The sequence below is a fragment of the Chlamydotis macqueenii genome, chromosome 3, assembly GCF_036417535.1.
Source record: "Chlamydotis macqueenii isolate bChlMac1 chromosome 3, bChlMac1.mat, whole genome shotgun sequence".
Taxonomy (NCBI): Eukaryota; Metazoa; Chordata; class Aves; order Otidiformes; family Otididae; genus Chlamydotis; species Chlamydotis macqueenii.
Window position 1 is genome coordinate 29,257,919 of NC_141558.1, and position 22,924 is coordinate 29,280,842.

Here is a 22,924-nt window from a genome sequence, read left to right on the forward strand (position 1 = left end):
CTTAGATAAATACAACACTGGCATTTAGCCACCCTCAAAGGATTATTTCGGTATGTTAAATAGAGAGAATAAAACATAGAACCAAAGCCCACAGGGTCAAGCATTCAGAGGAATTGTTTGATTTAGTTTCAGGGAACTTGTTTTCAAAATATCTGTCTGTATGCATAGTTTCAAATATGAGTTATCTTTGTATATATAAATATTAATTCATATATGAAATAAAAACATTAAATAGAATTTAAAAATATTTAGCTCACTTTTCCACTTTTTGTGGATTTTAGTAACTATTTCTCTAGAAAAATATCACTCTTGTTAGTAAAACAAGCAAAATAAAGAACAGTTACTAAAACATTGTATTTTTCAGAAAGGCCAGGTTTTATCTGAGTGAGGTAAAAAAAGGAAAGGAATAACATAGTATTTTCTGTGCAACAACAAATAGTCAAGTCAAGGGAAGAAGAAGAAAGAACATCAGCATCTTACCACAAATCCTGGCTTGCAAAAACATGAATAACCAAAGCTGGGATCATTCTGGACACAGATGCCATGGATGCAGGGGTTGGATATGCACTCATCAACATCCAACTCACAATGGAGACCTTCCCATCCTGTCAGGAAAAGAAAAAAAAAAAAGCCCCACCAAACTCAAAATCAAGACCCATTACAATCTAAATCAATTTACTGAGTGTCAAAAAAAAGCTATGGGTATCTATAATAAATCTTCACATCTAATTGTATAGTATAGGATGGGTATAAACTATTTTGGGCTGTGGTTTCTCAAAGTAGAAAAAGAAATATCTTAGTAATAAACAAACACAATCCAAACTATATAGACTTTACTCCATCATCTATTAGGGAAGTTAGTATTTGATGATTTCTATTTCTGTAGAGACATAAGTATGCAAACGAGTAAAAGCAGAATATATTCCTTCATTACTGAATTAACTGACTTGACATGTTGCCCTTCACCTGCAGAACTATCTGTATTGTTATCCATCTTGTGCCTAACAACTGGTAAGGGTAAAACACTTCCTGAAACCTCTTATATCATTCCAGAGCTGCATAGTGCAACCAAAACCATATTTCTTCCAAAACTTAAACTAAAAGAGTATATAATTGCCTATCTTAATTTTTGGTCTTTTTGTCCTGTTCATTAAATTTGTGCATTATTGCCACACTAGGAAAAGAAAACTGGAGGTTTAAATAGATGAAAGTAGTCACAGTTACAGAAAATAAAATGAAGGGAAAAAGTTTAAAAGATGAACTCCGAGACAGGTAACTGTACCAGATCAAGGAGGAGGACGACTCCTTAGCAATGGTTTGAATACCATCAGAATGCCATCTGCTTTTATCTTATTACACTTCGGTACTCAGATTACTGGTCTTTTTATTAATAGGCATTTCTTACAAAAATCTGCTTTCTAAGTACACCAGTAAATTGGAGGTCAAAAACTGATCTGAACACCACACAGTTGCTCACTTCTGCCTTACTGCCATCTGCAGGGCAGGAAAATTAGTAAAGAAAAGAAGGCAAAACTTGTGGGTTGGGATAAAAACAGTTTAAAAGAACAACAGAAGAAAAGAAAACAGAGATGGAAAACAAAAAAAAAAAAAAAGCAACAGAAGATAACTAAGCATGCAATTTGCAATACAATAGCTCAGAGTAGATCCTAATGCCCAACTTCCGCCCGAGTAACAGGAGCCTTCCCTCAGCACCCTCCTCACTGATAAACTGAGCATGATGTCACATGGTGTGGAATGGCCCTTTGGCTAATTTGGGTAAATTATCCCAGCTGTTGGCTCATTAGTAAATTATTCCAGCTGTGTCCCCCAGCCACAGGGGCCAACAGCTCCAGTTCCTCTCCCAGCTCAGGTGAAAATTAACTCTATCCTAACCAGAACCAGGACAATCATGTAATTTGAGCCTGTCTTGAACTTGCCTGTCAGTGGCTAAGCTGAACTGGAAGCAGCTCCTTTGCTTGGTAAATACAAACCCCAAGTTTTGTAAATATGGTTGGTTATTGAAGAATGCCAGCCTTCTGCCATGATACTCCCACCACCCATTACAGCTTTGTTATTTCTCCAACTAAATTTTCCCATTTCTAAACAAACAACCAAATGAACTCCCACAGACCCCCAAAAAACTCCAGCAGTCCTCAGCTGATACAAATCTAGTTGCCCCTGTCCTGCATTTGCCTCAGAGCATGCATCAAATGAACAGTTACATTCCAGTCCTGCCTTAGCTGCCCTCGTAGAAGTGCAGCCTGCCTCAGCTAAGGACTTCAGCTGTGAGGCTGTTGTTAGTTCCAATGGCTGTTGCTGTTGCTTTTGAGCTGTATGAGATGCTGTTAGAATACAGTTTACGTCTCTCTGTGCTGCTTCAGCACCTGAACACCCTGCAGCTGCAGCCACAGATCCTGAACATGCATCTATTATACTAAGAGTATGGGGCCTTGAACTGGGACAATAGCTGACAAAATTCATGATCCATTACAGAGTGGATTTGTCAGAGCTAAATCAATTCCCCTTCCTGGTATCACATGCTGTCACCACATGCTTCATTTTGTTCTCTGAAGGTTTTTGGAAAGCTGCAATCATCTGCCTTGTTTCCACTTCTGTCTTGCCACTATCCCTTTTCCATTTCATTAAATTACAACTGTGGATCTGTTGCTGGATATCTCATACCTTCTGCCTTGTGGAAAGTTCTTTCTTGCCTTTACAGACTGAAAAAATACTCAATCCCATCTCAACCATAGGTGAAGGTTAGAAAAGAAATCCAAGACCTATCATATGTGAATAGGAGTAGTCTGCAACAAGAGCAGATTTGCTCCAACCATTTCTACTTTCTGTCTCTGGAAGATATTTTTCCTTTATCTTCTAATTCCTTTCTTCAGTAGTGCAGCTTTCCAAAAAGTTATTCCTCCCAAAGATTCCCCTGCCTCTCCAAATTAATTCCTTTTCTGAGTTGTAACCTTTTTATCTCTTCAGCTGTTTCAGAGACTCAAATAATATTTGAAAATACCCCATTAACTGAAAAAAACCCCAAGATATATAACCATTATGCATATACCAAATGTGTGTAGGTCCTTCATTGTTTTTTCCCTAGTGGAGAAATAACGTAGAGATCTTGCACCCCTATTAAAGAATGCTATTATTAAAATAAATGTAAAAGAAAGGCAGCTTACACTTGGATTGGAAGGTGTTTAAAACATGTTAACAGCAGCAGGAATGAGTTCTAAGGCCCCAAAAAAGCTTCTTCTAATGATACTAAGTAGTTCCATGCACAGTTACATGGAGACAGCAGTTACAGTCTTTGGCTGGCAAACAATTTTTAAATGACTATATTCAAACATATTTAAAGTATTACTAGCTTTAAAAATAAGGAGAAAAAAATGTTGAATTCAATAATGTATTCTGTGTGAGGCACCGTAATGATAAAAAAAAAAAAAAACCTTTTTAAAGTTTTTAAGGCATTTGTACTAGTGAAGTGGTATATGGCTATATGCAGTACCAGGTAGAGTGAGGGGACATACAGTTTTATCCATATAGAATTTCCATTGTGTAACTGTGCTGAGAGGAAAAAAGATATATAGTACTGAAGTTAGGTCACAACTCAAACTTTTAAGATCAGAAGGGACCTTTACAACCATGAATTCTGACCCTTTGTATGGCAAAGTCCAGAAATTTTTTGCTCAGTGGCTCATACATCAGGAGTGTAGTGTCTTTCTGGATTACTGAGTATCTCTTAGACATAAAGAAAAGTTGCTATGAAAATATTAATCTGTGAGTAAATTAGTCCTAAAATTAATTAGGCTCCAGTAAGCCAAAGATAATTCCATGTAAGTCTTACGTATTACAGTATCATTCCTCAGTACTGATTTAACAAATGAATAAACTGTCCATATTGACTCATTAGGTGCACGTGCGCACACAACATTCTCGCTTCAGTATCTTACTTTTTAAAAAAAAATCTGTTTTGTAAATATAGTTTTGTAAACTGCACTGGGGACACTTCAGAATGAAAAAAAAACCCATGTAAAATAAAATCTGATTTTATTAATATTAAACTCATTATGTGTTTTCTTTTTAATGAAGAACAAGCACAGATATAAATCTGTATAAAATTATATAAACAGATTACTAGAAAGACTGCAGAAGTTTTGTGTAATACATATACGGTCACTTGACTTCAGGAGAGTTTATAAAGATCTTATTGCTTGCAAATTGAAACCCACAAGGTGACCATACCTCAGTAGAAGAGAATAAGGATATCAGATGTATGAAGATATCATGGGTAAATAGAACTTCCAAAATATATCTAAATAATCTCTAAAATAATCACTAAGAAATCTTGGATCAGTACCATCAAACAAAGTATACAGGAGTGGAGATCAATACAACAGGAAACAATAGACAAACAGAAAAAAATAACGTTTCAGGAGGTAGGTACCAGTATAATTCTTAAATTAAAAGTAACTGAATTATGAACTAGCATGCTTCAAGGCAGTTATTTATACCCTACTTATGTTGACAAAAGGGTCTTTGTTAATAGACATGATAGGAGACAGTGAATTGTCCTGAACAGATTAAATTTGGATTACAAGACAATGCAGATTATGACCTTTGCTTTTGTATAAATACTAAACCCTTTATGATTTCCTAAGTCACAAGACTTGTTTAAGTTGTCTATGCCAGCATAAGAAAACAACTCACACTTCTTTTAGAAAGTGCTTGTTTTCATTCTGTTTCTAATTGTTCAGAAAATTTCTTTTCATCCCAGCCAGCAGACTCAAGCATGGGTATATGTGACAATAACAACAACAACAATAATAAGTAATGTAAGTTAAAATGCTCATAATGTCTTTTCAGTCAATCTTATTCTGTAGCTAGTTAAATTATTTAGTCACTGTACAGTTTCTACTTGACTGCTTGGTCAGTAAATTACATCAGTAAAGATCATACAGCATAAACCTAGCTCTACATAATTCTTCAGACTCACTTCATGAGCTGGTTTTAGTTTTAAGTCTTTCTAACATGCTTATTAGACTAATTCTCTTCAGATTTCATTGTAAAAGCTTGTCAAAGAGACAGTTAATCTTTTAGTACCTTATAGGTTATATGCAAATAAAGAGCTTGATATAATTACCAATTTTCTCAGTAGTAACACTGATAATTCAAAACTGTCATTGTTTAAGATTCTGTCAGATGTCAGTTACCTTGTTGACATTTACAAGTGTATCCATTGATATGATCTTCACAGGTTGAGCCATGCAGACAAGGTGATGAATTACACTCATTCACTTCTATTTCGCAAAACTGTCCAGAAAATCCAGCAAGACACCTGAAGAACATTCCAAAGTGTTACACTGTGCATAATGATCCTATAAAATATACTTTGTGTAGAAACAATTTGTATAAAGTATGTGCATTAACAAGACATAATGTCATATAATCCTTTCTGTTTTAAGGAATATTTTACCGGAATTCTTCCAAGTTTCACACCATAATCCATAGTGATCTTTTAGGGAATTTATGACAGCAAAACCCATCCACAAATTTCACATCTGGATCAGAATCAAACCTAACAGTCTTAATTATACTTTAGTGGTTCCAGCAAGGTGAGCACAAACTTTTCTTAATGTACTCTTGGGAGACTGTTTGTATACTAAAATAGTTTATTTAGCTAGGTAACTGCAGTGTATATTTGGAAAGCTGCTTGTTGACTATTAAATGTAAATGCAGCACAAAAGCTAACCTTCAGGGACCAAGCTTTCATTACAATTCCAGTTATCAAATATTAGCCATCTTGAAAAAAACTCTCCTGCATTTCTCGGTTGTAAATTCTATGTTATTATTAATACCAAAATATTTCTGTATGATTTCAACATATAATGATACAACTGACCCAAACAGACTCACAGGACCTTTAATGAAGCTCAGAAATCTTACTAATCTCATTATTGAGACACATCCTTGCATTCATACACACAGCTTTCAAGATATACTCAGATATGTTCTGCAAAACAGAGCCACACAATGGTATCTCCAACATGTACACTTTTGAGATGTGTTGTACATGGATATATTTCATATGAGGAAGTGTAACTTCTGTTAGCAACCGGTGCCGCACATCTTGTATGTTGTCTTGGCTCTAATGAAGAGCATAAAACTTTATGCCACACTTAGAGGAAGATGAGTATATTAACAAATCACCTTTGAGTAAATTAGAATAGTCATGTCACCTACTCCTCAAGATGCTACATTGTGTGAATACAAAACACATCATTAGAACGAAACATCTACAGTGTCTACCTTAGCTTTCCAGATCCTGAAGCAAAAGAGAAGGAGAATGGACCATGGAACAGGTATGTGTCACAGTTCCTGAAGGATCATTACACTACATATTGGTAATTATGTTTTGATTTATTTCTGTCTTGACTGTTAAAACATATTTGTTTAATTTTATATGGAATACTCTCTGGGTAATCGGAATTTGGAATCTACCAAGACACTGACAGCAGATCAGATTTTCCGAAGTCTATATTAACCACAGATGACAATGATGGCATCCGGCTTGGAAAATGTACAAACTGATAAATACACTACTATTTTTCAAGTAGATATGGAAAACAGTTCTTGTGCTATACATGGAATTAAATCTAACTCAAATACTTTGGAACACATTTGCACGTGATGCTTGAGTTATAACCATTTTGCAAATCAAAAACAGGGGCTTTTAGATACTTTTCGTATCAAGGTATGACCACTGCAAATCTTGTACATTTATTACCATTTAATTAAAAAAAAAAACAAAACCTTTCTAAGTAAATGCATATCTAGGTTTAGCAGCAAATAACTCTTAGAGCTTATCTGATACAGAAAGCTAACACATTGTAAAGACTGAGCTTTAAAACTTACAAAAGTATCAACAGAAGATCAATAGTTCAGTACTGAAAAGTGGCAAAAAATACTGCTCATTTTCTGTAAGAATAATGCATTCACAATTTAATTATGACCAGTTTACAAGGATGACAGTAAAGACCCTTCTCTTTTCTATCATTGTCTACAGCTTTTTTTTTTTCTCTCATATAAAATGCTGAGATAATGTGCAACTATAGTCCCTTTTCTGTTGTGTCTTTATATCAATCATTATCAGGAGTAATCACCTTAATATGGGCATATGCCAAAGCAACAGCTGAACAAAAGACTGAAAAGATTCCATTGAACTGGATGGATTTGAAACAGAAGAATGTAACTTTAGTACTTTCACACTGCAGTAAAGAACAGAGATGGGAATAAGTCTCAGCCAAATGCTTAGCTGAGGATTAGTGTGGTGTAGAAAATGACAGCTCATTTCCTTTTTCCAGAAAAACAGGGACAACTAGTCATCATTAAATCTGTATATCTGTAGGAGCGAGTTTTCAACCTGCACATGACATTAACTGCAAACTGCAAACTGTGATGTCATGATACTTGCAAACTTTCAATTTTGCAGTCTTTCCTCACTCTCTATTAATCTCAGATGGAATGGAAACTTTATCTTCTACAATGAATGCAGGAGTTTATTAAGATGACCTTCAAGGTCCTGTAGGAAGATAATGGGCATTTTCCTTGGTTACGACAAACAATGTTTCAATGGCACTTGTATTACGTAGAAAAACAGAAGTGAAAGGAAGAGGCCTATGTGCCTCTAAGTGTCTAGACTGCCTCTTAAATATAGACACAGGTTTAGAATCAGTGGCCGGTTTCATCACCCATCTGGTAAGATCTATCCTAGAATCACAGAATGGCTATGTTTGGAAGGGACCTTCAAAGCTCATCTAGTCCAACCCCCCTGCAAGGAGCAGGGACATTTCCAACTAGATCAGGTTGCTCAGAGCCCAATCCGACCTGGCCTTGAACGTTTCCAGGGATGGGGCTTCCACCACCTCTCTGGGCAACCTGTTCCAGTGTCTTATATGCAAATTAATTCCAAGCCATCTAGGAAACCTGTGAGTCAAAACGATCCTGAAGTGTAACGATAACATCTTAGGCCTTTCTAAACTGAAATTCCTAAATGAGGAGCAAAGCCCATTGGTCGTTTTAAAGATGTTTCCTCTTTATGCTTGCCCTTTGGGCTATTGGGTGATATGAACACAGAAGAGATAGATAATGAGTAAGAGATTAGTTTGCTCATCAAGAATTATTTTACTGAATGTAAGTATTGAGAGAGATACAATGGGACATTTGAGAGACAGCAAGAATACTAATAGAACAAGAGGCTGGGAACACTTAGGGTGGGGAAATACAGACTGAACAAAGATTCAAACACGAGTGGTCTTAGAACACAAAGGAGTCACTCAAGAAACACAAAAGGGAAGCAAATATTTAAAAGTAAAACATGGATTTTAAAATCATATTTTTGGGATAAAAGGAAAAAGCTATTAAGAAGCAGAAAGAACAGAAGGGTCAGGCCTTGCCCTTTGAGTGATGAAGTTGCCATGACACTGCCCATCCAGAGGCAGGAAGAGGTAGTGCCCTAATGATGTTGCATCAGGGCCATGACTGTTTTTACGCCCCTTTCATACAAAAATCTAAAAAGCAACAGCTCTGCAACAAACACTGTCTACGCTTGTAGAAGACCAATTTCCTCATCCTCAGTGTCAGTCTTCAGTCTTTCCAGTAACTAGTGCCAGTCCACCTTAAGCTTCCTCTTCCCTGCCTGTACCCTGTATCTCTGGAGGGTGTTGAGACTGATAAAGCGAAGATATTTCCAGCTCTATTCTTCTAAAGCAGCCATGCCTCTATCACAGTGAAGTTTTCAAATTTGGCTTCCAGTGAGATGCTCAGTTTGAGGGGTCCACTAATTATCACTAGATGATTCCGTAACATGATCATTGCATTCTCACCATCCCCCAAAGTGCTTAGATAACAGCAATCGCCATGTTATACCTTGATAACATTGAAGATTGTTTTGCTCATAGAGCTAGTTGGCAAAAAGAATCAAAGATTTGTACCTTTCACTTGCACTTGATCTCACAAGTGGTTGCAGATACCTGGGAATATTCAGTCACTGGAAAGCAATAAGAAATCTCTGCTGCCTGGGTCCTGAATAGCAGGGTTATGCTGGGAAGATCTATTTTGTCAGATTGAGCATGATAGCTTTATTAAGATAATTTTCACTATGATTTTCATTATGATTCACTACAGGTTGACAGCAGTTGCTCTTTGGTTTTGTTGCTCTTTGGTTTTGCCTCACAGGGCTTGTGGTACTTTGATTCAGTAACAGTAGAGGGAACAGTTACGCACTGAAGGTCTTTTTGCAAAAAGCAGCTAGGACATTTCAACCGAGTGAGTGACGCATTATACGGAATCAGGGAACAGGCAGGAAAGAGGCTGGAGAATGGGCCTGTAATGGACCCAGTAAAAAAGCAATTTGCAAGCTTGAAGCTGGCCTAGCTACGCAGTTCAGGCTAAAAGAAAAATGACTCATTCAGGGTGAGGGCTTAGCTGTCTAAGGGGCTGCCCATTAATATAATGAAGAATTGACCTTTTAACCTAAGAAAGTTGTATAGATACAGAAAGACAGCAGAGTTAATAGGGTGTTGTCTATACGCTCTTGGCTGACCTATTTAGGAAAGATGAATCAGGCCCTAAGAAACATTAACTGATTTAGTAATCTCAAACCACAATTTCAGGATTTAATACTATAATATTGACAGATTTACAGAACTACATGAAATTGTAATGTTACTGATATTTTATCAATCAAAGGTCAGATAAAATGCCATCTACCTGATTTAAGTAGCTCTGTCTCACAGTGTTGTAGACATCCTACACCAGGACTGGCTATAAAGTGGATCAGAACTGGGCTAATTGTTAGTAATAAGAAACATCCTTACTTTATGTATAACATTTAACAATCTAATGTAGCACCTGCTCTACATATGAGACTGATCCTAGGTCTGTACCCCTGCTTTTCATTATATCAAATAAAATAATTAAAATAGCAAATACAGCAGGGAAGATTACAAAACTAAAAAATATATGGATACCTTAAATTATGTGTTAAATTGCATGTTATCCCTTATAAATCAATAATAAGGTAGAAACACACATTTCCGGTAATGAATTCACAGAACTTACACTGGAAGAATGAAGTGGTTATGTTTTAATTAGTCCAGTTTGTCAGATTGAACCTAAGAACATCAGTGTTTCCACATCAAAACAACAATCTTTTTTTTTTTTTTTTGAGATTAACTCTAAAAAAGCAGCAGAGGAATCTATTAATGAATCAGAGCACAGCTGGGGAAAGATCTGTCTGAATATCTGCTTATTTCCTGAGTTCCTCACACTTTGGCACAAACTCAACTGTCTATAGTCTCTTGTAGAAATGATTATTGATCAAAACACTAACTGTAGAAAAACAGAAACATCTCCACAATTGCTCTATTCCTGAAAATTATGCTAAATAAGAAGTAAAGTTATTTTATTAGTTTGTTACATAATAAGTATATAAGTTTTTTTTTAAGAAAAAAAACCTTGCAGTTATTTAAACAAATAAAAAATATAGAATCATAGGATCATAGAATGGTTAGGGTTGGAAGGGACCTTCAAAGGTCATCTAGTCCAACCCCCCTGCAAGGAGCAGGGACATCCCCAACTAGATCAGGTTGCTCAGAGCCCAATCCGACCTGGCCTTGAACGCTTCCAGGGATGGGGCATCCAGCACCTGTTCCAGTGTTCTAGAAACCTCATTGTAAAAAAAAATTCCTAATATCTAATCTAAATCTACCTCCTTCTATTTTAAAACCATTACCTCTAGTCCTATCACAACAGGCCCTACTGAACAGCCTCTCCCCATCTTTTTTGCAGGCCCCCTTGAGGTACTGGAAGACCGCCATAAGGTCTCCCCAGAGCCTCCTCTTCTCCAGGCTGAAGAGTTCCAACTCTCTCAGCCTGTCCTCCATATACAACTGTCTCTACACAAATTAGAAATTCTGTATTTATATCAGTATCGAAAAGACTCATCAGAGAATGGGTAAGGGAACTTTGCAGACTTGTTCAAGTGTTTTATGCAGAAGAGAAGTTATTCAAGCATTAACAATTTTTGGGTTGCCACAATATCTGTATTTTTTTGCCAACATATTTCCATATAAATAGTGAGCAAATCAGTAAGAGACTTCAACTCCTAGATTAAGTTTTCAATAACAGTCCAAGATGTCCTACGTAAAACTCCTGTAAAAAAGCAGCAGTGATAGCTTTCGTCAAAGCTTTACTTCATGCGAATTCTGCATTCTAAGGGCTACTGGCACGCATACATTTCTGCTACACCAAACACTAAATTTAAAACAATTCCAAAGTGATTGACTAATGATTTATTAAGATAATTAAATGAAGGATTTTTATCTGTGACAATTATAGCTGCAGTCAGAGTAAAATTTATTCTATGTGAGTAAACTTTCAGCTTCAGAGAAAATCTACAAGAACCCAAATGTCAGCCAAATTTTTCCTTACAACTGTAATTCATATCCTGCTGTAGCTCATCACTCCTTGAGTCTGTTTTGTAACTCATTGTTCTTTGACTCTATTTTTCATCTGTACCCTTCTTCTCCTCTCTCCCTCTCTTTCTTCATCTGCCTTGTAACCTTTTACAGCTCATGAATAATTTGTGTATCTGTGAGATATAAGGTTCAGAAAAAACATGATTTCTACAACACAGAAGTTTATTAGGTATATCTGGGAGCAATGACTAACACCAATTGTACTTATAAGAGAGCATTTACGTGTAACCTTTACCTGACGATGTGACTCATTCATCCTGGTAAATTCTGTGAACTTTATGGACCAATCCACGCTGTGAAATTTGTTTGGGACACCAATTTTTCTTCATGAGTGTTACCCTTGATGAGTAGGGTAATGTTGTGTTAATATCTCTTGGTTAGGTAATTGGGACTTTGGACAGAATAATAGATCAATGTGAAAAGCACCTCACCTGAGCAACTGTCTTCAGTAAAACAGTCTTCTAAATGTGCGATCTCTTTCGGCATTACTCATGATTTTTTTTCTTTTTCAAGTGTGCATTTTCTGTCTAAAATAAATCTAGTTAACTGCTCTACTGTAACAGGCCAGCTCTGTCACTGCAAATTTACACTGGGATTGCTATACATTATTAACAAGCTATGAAAAGTCACTGGCTAAATGTCACGGAAGCTGAGATATAGCAGTACCTTGGGATTCATATAGCAAACAGTTTAGTTTTAATCATCTTGGACCACAAGGTGCTCTGACATTTGTGAGGCAACTTTTTCCTTTTTAACTTCCACTGGAATCAGACCTCTGTTATCTCAACTATAATTCTCAACTTCAAATGTGATTAAAAAAGTGAAAAATCGATCAAATATGGACCTTATCATTCATTTAATCGATTGCTCATATGCCTCCTTGAAAGGAAAAAAGGAAGGGCAAGGAAAACTTGATAATTCAACAACCTGCAGGATTATTAGAGATGTTTCCCATGAAATACATGACCCTTACCTGTGAAATTTGAAATACATGGCCCTTACCTCAGCACTACTGAGGCAACACCTTCCTGAGCAGTATTAACAAAACAAACTTCTGCAGAACCTTTTTAATTTCAAAGAAGAAAAGAGGAAAAGCACTGATTCATTTTAAATATACATATCATTACAAGATGATTTCTTAAAGCTTTAAAAATTTATTTGGAAAATTACCTGTGGTGCTAAATAAATTTGTAGTCATTATCATACTTCATTTTCTAACAGCCAACCTTTTGGATCATAAGTTCCAATTTACTGGAAGCCAATGCATCATTTTTGCCCTTTTAAATAGGATTATTCATAGATAAAATAAAAAAGACAAACATTACTTTATTCAACTGAAATTATTACTTCTCAAGAAATGAGAAATGGAGGAAGCCAAAATCCAGACTCCAGCAACATTACTTTGAAAAATGAAACCTACTTCATTTCTAAGTTACAGTGTGATGTTCATAAAGTTTTTAATATCCAGACCTTTTTATCTCTTTCAAACTTTACTTTCAAACAATATTCTAATTTCTCTGTGTTTGCTTTTTTTTTGTTTGTTTGTTTTGTTTGTTTGGTTGGTTTTTTTTTTATTTTACACATCTACCTATATATTATCTGTATTGCCTTCATACACATGTCAAAAATTGCTGCCTGACAAATGAATGTAGACAGAATGTAATGCCATCAGGTCAAACAAGGAATGACCACAAGCCTCCCATTCCCTGCAACCTCCCCTGCACAACTCGGAGGAGGGAGGAGGGTGAAGGAGCTAGAGGGGTCAGGAAACAAAGAGGTAAAGTTACGCCTGGGAAAAAGGGGAGGGGGGGAGGTGTTTTAGTTTTTGTTTTTATTTCTCACCATCCTATTATTTTTAATTGGTAATAAATTTAATTTTCCCCAAGACAAATCTGTTTGCCAGTGATCTCCCTGTGTTTATTTAGACCATGGAGTTTTTCCATCTTCTTTTCTTCCCCCATCCTGTTGAGAAGAGGGAGTGGTTGACTGGGCATCTGGCAGTCAGACAAGATCAACCCACCACAAAGCTATGCGTTTCTTTGAGATTTCTAGAGATTTCTACATAACTACTGAAATACTCAATTGATTTCCCTACCTCAACAATTAATTCTGTTTACAGTAATTAAGACAGAGACCAGGCCTCTTCAGAGCTTGCCAGAACCTTGCTAAGGAACTCAGAAAAATCTCAGAAAAACAGTAATATTACACACATTTCTTCATGAACTGATCTGTACTCTAAGCATACTCTGTACAGAAAAAAAAATTTAAAAAGATAATTGATGAGCCAATGCAAAATAGCATTGTCTGGTGACAATGTTTTTGGTGTGTATTTTTTTTCTTTCTATTTCTCACAATGCCATAGTTGATGTTAAAAGAAATGGTCAAGAAAATTTGTATGAACCATTAGATCTGCATACTCCTGCCCACTAACACAACATCACAGCCCATCTGAAAAAGGCAGAATTTGCAAAGAAAGTTTGTATCCTAAATCAACTGATACTAGTTTAGTTATCTCACTCTATAATCCTTGCTTCTCTTACATCCTTTGACCATCCATGACTATAACATTAACTTGATTCAAATAAAAAACTACTGTCAGTAGAATCTTTTCTAGCATTCTTGTTTCACTTAACAAGTTACTGAAACTTTCCATATACTTATTTTCTGAAGGTGAGATTCATAGTTATGAGGATGCCACTGATACAATATTCAGAGAGGAAGCTTTTATAGTTATCTAACAATGACCAAGCACCTTATTGCTTTAGAATTAACTTGTACAGGCAAACAACTTCAGCTGAGACACCTTTAATCCAGATATATCACTATTCTAAGCTTGCCATCATGCATTTCAAAAAACTTTCATAGTGATCTCTATTAGGGCCTTCAAGTAACACTAAAAATGTGAATGTGGGACAAGTCAAATAATGAGCTCACGTTGCTGGAAACTATCCCACGCATGTTTCAAAGCTACAGATTTTGAACTTTTATCACATTAATCTCAGATGCAGTAATTCTGTATGAAAAACTGAAAAATGCAAGTAATGCATCAAAGCGAATTATCTGCTGTCTGGCCATTCATCTGATCTGAGAATTGTAGATGCTGGTGATGATACAGCAGATGACGTAAACAGTGTGTATGGTATACAAAACCAAACCAAACAAAAAAAAAATATTACTTTTAGATTCTGAAAATTTGACAGGGGGGAAAGAGCCACTGACTTTTGTGTGCATGTGTGCGTGAACTCTTAGTGATTTCTGGGATCCTAGGTTGGATCAGCATAGATCTTTGTTGTTACTGTGGTTTCACTGGTGGGTTAAACTGATTGTCTTCATAAGCTCAATGACTCTGAGTTTAAAGTAATATGAGCCAGCTGCCTTATCACTAATACTACAGAAAATTGCTTCTCCTGATGTGCTTTGAAACATGTTTCTACAGAGAGAAATTGAGAAAGCAGCCAGTAGGGAACTTACAGAAGTCTCCCAAGAGAGCTTTTCTCAGATTATTTTCTCTAAAACTCTTCCCAAGGGTGATACTGTGATTGTTAATTTCAGAACACTGACAATGCAGCTTTCCCCAAGCTACAGGTCTGGCATATCATGTTACTTTTTTTCATTTCCTTCCCTCTTCTGAATTCTCCTTGGAGGAACTGTCAAGAATGAAGCAAGTTTATTTACCTCTGAAGTAAAATTTTGCTTAGAATAAAGTAAAAATAAATTATAGCTCTCCATGGTTGTCAGGAAATGTTAGTTCTGTTTTAAAGAATAATGACTGTGAATCAAAAAGAAAAAAAATAGTAATAGCACACTTGAGTGTATATTTGATTTTAGAGGGCTTTCTTCCATTTATTAGTCTACAGTTACATTCCTATCATGTTAGTGTCAGAGTCCCTCCTAGAAGTAACAAGAGTCATCTTTTTTTTCCTGCTTTCTTTCTTCCTTAGTTTATGGGAGAAGTCATTCAATTATTAAAATATTTTAGAGCTGTAAGAACAAATTTTATTAGAGAAAAATTAACTCGAAAAGAGGAGTCACATACATAGTCTAAGAGATCTAGGTTCAGATCTTCTAAATGTTCTTATACTTATAGTCAGGAACTTCACTATAGTAAGGAGTAGGAAAGTGATTGTGCCCCTGTACTCAGCACTGGTGAGGTCACATCTCCGATACTATGTTCAGTTTTGGGCCCCTCACTACAAGAAGGACTTTGAGTTGCTGGAGCGCGTCCAGAAAAGGACAACAAAGCTGGTGAGGGGTCTGGAACACAAGTCTTATGAGAAGCAGTTGAGGGAAGTGGGATTGTTTAGTCTGGAGAAGAGGGGGCTGAGGGTAGACCTCATCACTCTCTACAACTACCTGAAAGCAGGCTGTAGGGAGGCAGATACCGGTCTCTTCTCCCAAGTTAACTAGTGATAGGATGACTGGAAATGGCCCCAAGTTGTGGCAAGGGAGGTTTAGATTGGATATTAGGAAACATTTACTTACTGAGAGTGATCAGGCACTGGAACAGGCTGCCCAAGGAAGTGGTGGAGTCACCATCCGTGGAGGCATTCAAAGAACGAGTAGATGTGCCACTTCAGGATATGGTTTAATAGATATGGTGGTGTTAGGTTGACAGTTGGACTTGATGATCTTGGAGCTCCTCTCTAACCTTAAAGATTCTATGATTCTCTGTATTCACCATCAGTTTCTACAGAACGTAGCTTTGCAAAGGCAAAATGAATTTGAAAAGGGTAATGAATAGTGCCATTCTTTTGGAGACTGATGTTAGAACAGCAACTATGAACCATAAGTTTGTGACCTTATCCATATGTTCATTTTAACAGCCTCAGATTTTAACTAATAGTCAGAACTTACGATAGGCTTACAGAAATCTGACTAGTTTAAAGTCATCAGACATTTATCACTGGTTTTTGGCCCCATCTCTACTACGTATTATTGCCTGAGATTTAGATTCACGAGGGTAAATGTAAGGAAGAATGAACGGATACATTGACACTTTCTAAGGAATGAAGGAAAGAGAAGCAGTTTATTCTTAGTCCTCTTAAAAAAGTAACCTGTCAGCATACTATGCTAAATACTCTAGTGCAAGGCATCCTTCTTCCCTGAGGAGGAATGTTGCATATAACAGCCCAAATCAGATTCGGGTAGTTTAGACAAGATTGGAGCTGGAAGCTCTACAACTTTTCAGCTTTTTTCTGTGCTTGAAAAAGAGTTTAAAAAAAAAAAAAGATAAACTATCACCTCTAGAGAAAAAAAAAAAAAGACAATGCAATGGTAGGGCAGTAAGGACCATATTTTGAGCTTTATTCCTGACTATAACAATGTAAGAGCAAAGCTGGCACTTTTTTACTACTCAGAACACACAAAACTACTCAAGACATTGTCTGCCTTTTTACTTATAAAAATATCTGGCCAATAAGGGTCTTTATTCTGATAGAACGTCTCAGAACCACCACAACATATACTAAAGATTTGCTAATAAAAAGTTCTGTTCTTTCTAAGGTCATTCTTATTATAAGAGACCTTAAACTTCCTCAGTTCACTTGGATACAGTCTTTATTTTCCCTAGGAGAAAAAGTAGATTTTACTGCCAGTAAAATCTCCCACTGTGGATAACATGGACATTCTTATTAAGTGATAAATTACGTACTTGCTAAATCACAGTTGGTGGGGTGTGACAGTGTTATAAAAAAGGTTAATCTGTGGACGATCAGGCTGGAATGAATATAGCAAAATAACCAGAATGGCTAAGCCTTGATGAAAGTATATTAGAGTCAACACACTCCTTTCTTTATTTTATTGGTCTACCCAACTGGAAACTAGATGCATTTCTTCAAACATCAGAAGTGTGGGCAGAATTAAAGGAGGAGCTGTCATGAGTGTGTGCGTGTGTCCTTGCAGGACTGATGAAAAGCCACCACCCAGCTTTTGAATTAATAGATTTTATATAGATTCACTTAAAGGCATAACTGCTTAATGTCGTCGTGATCTCTTTGTGCAGGAATAGCCACCAAATTATGACAAATATAGCCAAAATGGTCTCCAGCCTATTAGAGCCAAGACAGAAAATGAAGTAAATCAATTTTTATTTGTACTGCCCTCCACTCCCAATGATCTAAGATCTCTGAAGGCTGGTGCTTCCAGAAAGCAATTCCTACCACTTTAGATATCTATCTTACTTTGCAATCTCCAGAAAGCAATTGAACTTCTTATTTCAGGAAGTGACAATTCATAGTTTGGGAGTGTCTGTTGCTTCATTCAGTATTAGCAGGACCCATGCAACTTGTTTACACAGATGCCTAATTTTTGCAAAGTAGATTTAAGTGAGATGAATTTCATTATCAGGGTTATATTACTAGAAGTTTTATATCTATAGTGAGATTTTGTATTTATAAAGCCAGTTAACTAAAAACTTATTTACTTTTTTTGCTCTCTAAAGTTATTAATTACTCTGCCTATCTCTGCAATTTTAATTATTTCCTGTTTATAAATAGCAAGAATCAAATATTGTTTATGATAAGTATTTTATTTTGAAAAATTACAGACTATGGACAAGTGACTGCAGTCGGGGATTTCAATTTCCTAAAGAACATGCAAAGCACTCATTGTTCCAAGCTGAAAGCCAACTTGAGGGAGAAATCTATAGGAATATATAATGGATTATAAAATACTGACTGAAAAGAAATGTAGTCTTTGAAGTTTACTTTTTTCTTATATTTCAGCTACCAAAGATGTTGCTCTAGACTTAGGAGGATTTCTGAGACACAGCACATCTCTAACCTAAATCCAAACCACTTCTTAAACTTGGATTAGTCACACACTTCCTTAAGGACGTCGTGTAAGGATATGTAGTTTGTAAGGATATCTATTTAACAGCTTTTCATCATAAAGAAAAAGCAGAAAGCATAGGAAAAGCAATAAAGGCAATAGAATGATGCAAACCTTAAGGAGCGATAGGTAACAAACACAAGACCTTTCAGGTCACTAACCGCTGTGACATTGTCGAGCACAACAGTGGGGAGGTTCAACCAGACTCTTCTAACTAGCAAAAAACGAAATAACATTATCATGTGTGTGATGGGAACAGCAATAGAAAGTAGTAGTCATGTGTAAACAAGCTTAGTATGCTTCCCTGGGCAGTCCCACCACCAAATCTCCATAGTCTGTGCTATCCTCTTACTAAATTCCATTATTAACTATTTTCTGTGTGTCCCTTACTCTATTGTGTGTGTGGATACCAGCAGCAAATTAACTTAAAGCTGGACTAGGCAGCAAGAAGACCAACATCTAGAAAGACCCTAGGTCTGAGCTTGCAACTGGGTAAGGGGCCTGTGGTGTGGGTATGGATATTGCACTTTAGGTCCATACTAATACTTGAGGGATCCATGAATACGGATTTATTTGAGAATAAGGATGGAGAGGTTGTATGAAAGTTTCAGTAGTGAAAATCAAGACCACCAGTCAGAGAGAAAGAACAAGATCAGGCAATCCATACTGATCATTTGTATGTGAATGCTGTTATGTTTTTGTGGATGCCTGGGATAATCAGCATGGCTGGTTGACTAGAGGGAGTGTATTTGCATTTTTGGAAGTTGGACATGGTTGTACTCATAGAATCACAGAATACTTTGGGTTAGAAGTGACCTTTAAAGGTCATCTAGCCCAACCTCCCTGCAAGAAGCATGGACATCTTCAACTAGATCAGGTTGCTCAGACACTCATCCAAACTAGCCTTGAATGTTTCCAGGGATGGGGCATCTACCACGTCTCTGGGCAACCTGTTCCAATGTTCTACCACCACCATTGGAAAAACTTTTTTCTTCTATCTAGTCTAAATCTACCTCCTTCTATTTGAAAACCATTACCCCTTGTCATATCACAACAGGTCCTGCTAAAGAGTTTCTCCTTGTTGTTCATTATAAGCCCACTTTAAGTACGAGAAGACTGCTATAAGGTCTCCCTAGAGCCTTCTCTTCTCCAGGCTGAACAGCCCCAGCTCTCTCAGCCTGTCTTCCTAGGAGAGCTGCCTGTAGTTTCCCGGATCTTCCTTATTTCTGTTTTTTAAAATGGGAGAATTCCCTTACTCTTACTTCTCAATTTGAAGTATGAAGTGAGAGAGCTCTGGGGAGTTGGTGTCCCTTCTCACGGCCACAAAAACTTGCCAGAAGACTGTTGCTTTCTCAGTCTCTGTCTGCAAGGTTAACTTACTCTCTGACTGCAGGTTAACTTACTTCCATTGACTGCTCACAAATTCACCTTGTAACTGATCTTTGTCAGCACCAGTAAAGGTTGGTACTTGATTTGTACTACAGCCGAGTTGCTCAGTTGTGTGGTGGGGTTTTTTTTTGTTTGCTTTTTCTATTTTTTGTTATGCTGTTCCTTTACTTTTCTTTTGTGAACAACTACAGGATCTAATGTGAGAGATCACTGGTATTATTTCATGCTACTTTACATTAAGTGCTTGACTTAAACTCCTTTGTGTATATTAGCTTATAAAACAAGCATAGAGGAGATAAGAGATCTTACCCGGAGAGATAACATTTCTGATATAAAATATTCTGCACTACTTTAGTTTAGTTTTGAAGTACTATTTAAGACCTCTGTACTTCCCAACTCTGATAATACAGTTATACAGAATTGTGAGCACCTCATTAGCAGGCTGCTATTTACTGCCAATACCAACCTCTCTTACCCACTTCAGCTTATTGTTAAAATCCCCAGGGATCATTTCACAGTGGCTGTCTGAGATGATTCTCAGTGTTAGTCTTATTTTGACTTTGAATGGTTCAAAACCCAGTGAACTGTAATAAGTCCCATTTGACAATATATTCTCGGTTTTACAAACAGTATCAATAGAGTTTGTCCCCCTGTGTCTCACTTTGGTTGTCCTTTAGCTCAGTAGATACAGTATAACTGAAGGAGAAACCACAGGGTTTCTTCTAACGCTGCAAGGTCACTGGACTGGGGCTTATCAGGCATAATTTGTCTGGACTTGTCTTACATTTGCCTGGAGCTTTGTTTTAGCTTTTTTAGCTCTAGCCGGCTGTTAGCAAATTTGTTTGCATTTTGCTTATCTTTGTACAATTGTGTGGTGTTATGTCTCTCGTTATAACAATTCTGATACAGCTCTGTGAGTAGCAGATAGGATAGTGATAACCAGTACTATTCTAATGACACAATTTATTGTGCACAGAATAAACTATGTGGTATTGTGGAATACAAACACTGGATAACAGTAGAGGTTTTGAAAAATATAAACACGGGATGGCAGATCAAGGCTATACACAAATCACTGACTAACTACTGATCACTGAAAAGATACATTTGGAGCTGGGTGAAACTGGCTTTAAGAGTAACAAAAGACAAGCTTCCAACATAAATAAACCAGACCTTATGTAACAAATGCATATGTAACACAGAAAGAAAATGTAGAAGAAAATGCAGAAGGAAAATGTAGAACATGATAGAAAATGCTTAAAAGCATCCTCTAGTATGAGCCCCTCAAGTATGAGAAGGAAGAAGCCCCCACCACACTCCCTTGACAAAGGATTCAGGACGGCAACTCATCATAACCCTTTCCCTCTGAATGAAACCATTGAAAGTGGAAGGTTTGTTTGTCCATTTTAACTATTAAGCTATTATCACTGTGACTGAACTACAACAATAGGTAACTTGCACGGTAAGTCTTAGTACTTTTGTAACTGGACTTACAACACTTCTTTGGCAAGACTGTTAAATTTTCAATTAGACCTACAGTGAATTCTTGGTTTTGCATATGAAGCATGACTCTTATGCAGTCTGGATACCAAAATTTTAATGCAACATACTGAGAGAGACAACCAAACTTAAAATTTAGTTTGATCTTTTCCCGTACATCTTTTTCTCATACCTCTAGTGCACTCTCCACCTCAAGGGTCTGCTGAGTACTTCTAGTACTAAGCACTATGAAATTTGGAAACACTCTGACGAAAAACAACCCCTTCCGAACACAGGTTGACTTTTGAAAGGGGAGCAATAGTGTCATCTGGAAAAAATCCCACTTGCTCATGACTAGTGACTGCTATTGTTTCTTTGGTTGAAGAGATATACACTAAAAGTTCTCCCATGGTGGTGGTCAGGGAAGAAGGCTGGTGAGCTACCACAGCATGAGAAACTGTGACATATAAAAAATGTCTCTAATAGGTAGGAACAACTCATTTAAAATCAAAACTGTTACCTTAGATTCCCCAGAAGCATGATCAGACAATATTGTAGTCTGTCCAGATTACTAGCATCGACAGCAATACTGTACAGCAGACATTTTAGGAGAGCATATAACTCCATTTAATAGCAGTACAGAAAAACACTGTCAGGTCATTTTATTTATCAAGGGACATACTTGACTGCCAACAATGTAGTTAAAACACTTAAAACCAGCATTCCCACGCAAGAAGTCAGAGCAACTCTTTGAGAGTCTGGACAAAGCTATAATAACTCTTGGAGAGCTCAAAACAGTTTTGACACAATAAAATAAAGTAGTGGGGAAAAAGAGGAGAGAAGTTGTGAAGAAACATTTGAGTGCAAACACAGTACTTACTTTGCTATTTTTAACATGTATTTATTCCTTTATTCAAGATGACTCTGGAAGAATGATGTAGAACAGTATGACAAGCCAGCTTCTTGGAAAGATTGTATAGGTGTCCATGGGGATGAAACAAGAACGCACTTTAAAAAAGAGCTCTTCACACTAACAACAACATTATTTTATTTTCTTCTTATTCTGTGTAATTGCAACATCCTGCATACTAACAAAAAAACCTCTAGACTTTGTTACTAATACATACCTTTGCCTTTGGTTAAAGCAGAAAATTAAAACAGATATTAAAGATAAACAAGAACATTTACAGAAATCAGTACTCGCACTTTCTAAGTGAGACTGAATGTAAAATGTAATTTTTTTTCCTCTGACTTCAAATCTTTCTCTTTCCTTAGCACAAGATTTTCCCCTTCAGGGCAAGCATACCTATTGCATATGAGAAGGAAAAGCTTATGCCCTCCTTACATTGTCTGGTATCTTACAAATAATACTGATTATCTGTGCTAAGCTACCAATGCTGCTGCCAACAGATCATCATCAGTTCCTGATTTAAGCTAAGGAGTAAATTATTCTCCCCTTTTCCACTCCCCCCCTACCCCAAAATGGACATGATGAGCATTGGCATAAAGACAGTGTTAGGTACTGCTCAGTCATAAACTGTATTTGTAAAATTTAGTAGTAGAAATAATGTATTATCCATCTTAACTCATTATTTTTCTGCACCTTCGACATTAATCCTCTCTTGTCCATTCAAAACAGTCATATTACAATGCAACTACTCTCCCATCTTTTAGGAATATGTTGAAGG

General features: G+C 36.7%; 1 protein-coding gene across 1 annotated transcript in view; it reads right to left on the reverse strand.

Moving 5' to 3' along the window:
* Nucleotides 1–22,924, reverse strand: part of EYS (EGF-like photoreceptor maintenance factor) — an 827,426-nt gene that overhangs the window by 378,574 nt on the left and 425,928 nt on the right. The window contains exons 29-30 of the mRNA XM_086745378.1: nucleotides 5,214–5,338; nucleotides 481–605 (exon numbers count right to left, since the gene is read on the reverse strand). Of these exons, the coding sequence (XP_086601504.1) occupies nucleotides 481–605; nucleotides 5,214–5,338 (250 nt within the window). The remainder of the gene's footprint in view (nucleotides 1–480; nucleotides 606–5,213; nucleotides 5,339–22,924) is intronic.